This window comes from Cystoisospora suis (genome assembly GCF_002600585.1).
Source record: "Cystoisospora suis strain Wien I chromosome Unknown contig_5596, whole genome shotgun sequence".
Classification (NCBI taxonomy): domain Eukaryota; phylum Apicomplexa; class Conoidasida; order Eucoccidiorida; family Sarcocystidae; genus Cystoisospora; species Cystoisospora suis.
In genome coordinates this window covers 470-2,131 of record NW_027158386.1, presented here as the reverse complement: position 1 = coordinate 2,131, position 1,662 = coordinate 470, and the positions used below count along the sequence as shown (strand labels likewise).

The window sequence follows — 1,662 nt, the reverse complement described above, 5'->3', positions numbered from 1 at the left end:
TCTTCTCTTCTTCTTCTTCGTCTGATTCTTCTTCTATCTCTTCCTTTTCCTTCTTCTTGCCTTTCTCATGAGCTATAAAGGAAGCATCGGGAGATTGACTAGACCTCGAGAAGAGAGACGGGAAGAAAGGGAGACAAACTCCCTCCTGATCTTTTCTTCTCTTCAGCGACCCGCTTCCTTCCTTACTTTCCTCTTCTTCTCCTTTTCTTCTTTCTTTCATGCAGCCATCGAAAGAGAGCTCTGAACGAGGAGAAGAAAATAGAGAAGGGTCATGATGCAAGAGAGAAGATTCAAGAGAACAAGAGGAAAGACAGAGAGGAGACCAAAGAGAAGGAGAAGAGGAAACGAGCTTCTCTTGATCACTTATACAAGATACAGCGAGTCCTCTGAAGTGTTCTTCTCCTCTTTTCTTCACACTTTCTTCTTCTTCTTCGCATCGAGGTTTACTTATTCTTCTTTCATCTTCATTGTCTTCTTTTTCTTCTTCCTTTTTAGTTCCTTTCTCTTCAAGAAAACTTTCGCTTTCCGTCTTTTCCTTCTTGTCTCGAAATGGATAGAGAGGTGCATCTCTACAGAATCGATTGTCCCTCTTCCTCTCTCTCCCTGTCGAGGGACAATCGATTCTCGTTCTCCCCCTCTTATACACCTCACTACCGGCAACGTCATCGTCAACATGAGCAAGAGTATCTCTCTTTATTCGCGCCTTTCTCTTCATCTTCTTCATCTTCTTGTATCTTGATCCTTTTCCTTTCTTCTTTTTCTTCTTCGCTCCCTGTCTCTTCTTCTTCTCCTCCTCCAAAGAATGAAGTAAGTCGATGAAGATAAAACTTCTTCTTTTTCTTCTCTCCCCTATCTCACGGAGTCTTCTTCTTCTTTTCTCTTCTCTTTGAGAGGTCTATCTGTTGTATCTCCAGCTTCTTGCTCTCTGTCTTCTTAAGAAGAGAAGGAGAGATCTTCAGGGAGAAGATTCCACGGACAGAGATCCACCTCTCTCTGCTTCTTCTGCTTCTTCGTTTTGCACCCTTCTTGGCGAGATAAGAGGATCAAGAGAAAAAGAGAAAGAAAGAAAGAAAAGAAGCCGAGAGAAGACGAGAAAGAGAAGAGCCGAGAGAAGGCACGGTGGAAGAGAAGAGGAGTGATGGGGTCTTTTTCTTCGTCCAGCTTTGAGTCGCTACGAATCTCTTCGAGTCATAGAGAAAGAAAAGAAAAGACAAAAAGCAGTCTTCTCTTCTTCATGTCTAAGAAGAGCAAGAAGTCCGGAGAGGAGAGAACCTCTCGGAGAAAAGGAAGACAAGAAGAGAAAGAGAAGAAACACGAGAGGAAGAGATCTAGAAAAGCAGAAAAGATGAAGAAATCGACTGACTGTACGGGGGAGTGTAGACTGAAGAAGAAGAAGAAGGACAGGAGAGAAGAAGCAAGAGAAGGAAAAGAAGAAGAAGAAAAGAGAAGAAGAAGACACTCCTTCCTAGAGCGACTAGACAGCAGGGCTTAAGGTAGAGCCTTCTTTTCTTTCATCTTGTTGGATGCATCTCTATCTCCCTCAAACACGGTAGAGACAGACAATTGACCCATCGATCCACGAAACAGCCATCGACTGATGGATCGATTCTCCCCAAGACGTAAAGAAAAGAAAAAGAACGCAGATATGAAAGAAGGAAATCC

General features: G+C 43.1%; 1 protein-coding gene across 1 annotated transcript; it reads right to left on the bottom strand.

Moving 5' to 3' along the window:
* Positions 1-7: 7 nt before the first annotated feature.
* Positions 8-1,662, bottom strand: CSUI_009391 (uncharacterized protein; the record flags this gene model as incomplete). Its single annotated transcript, XM_068069507.1, has 1 exon — positions 8-1,662. A coding segment is annotated over exon 1 (717 nt), but the record flags the coding sequence as incomplete, so codon positions are not given.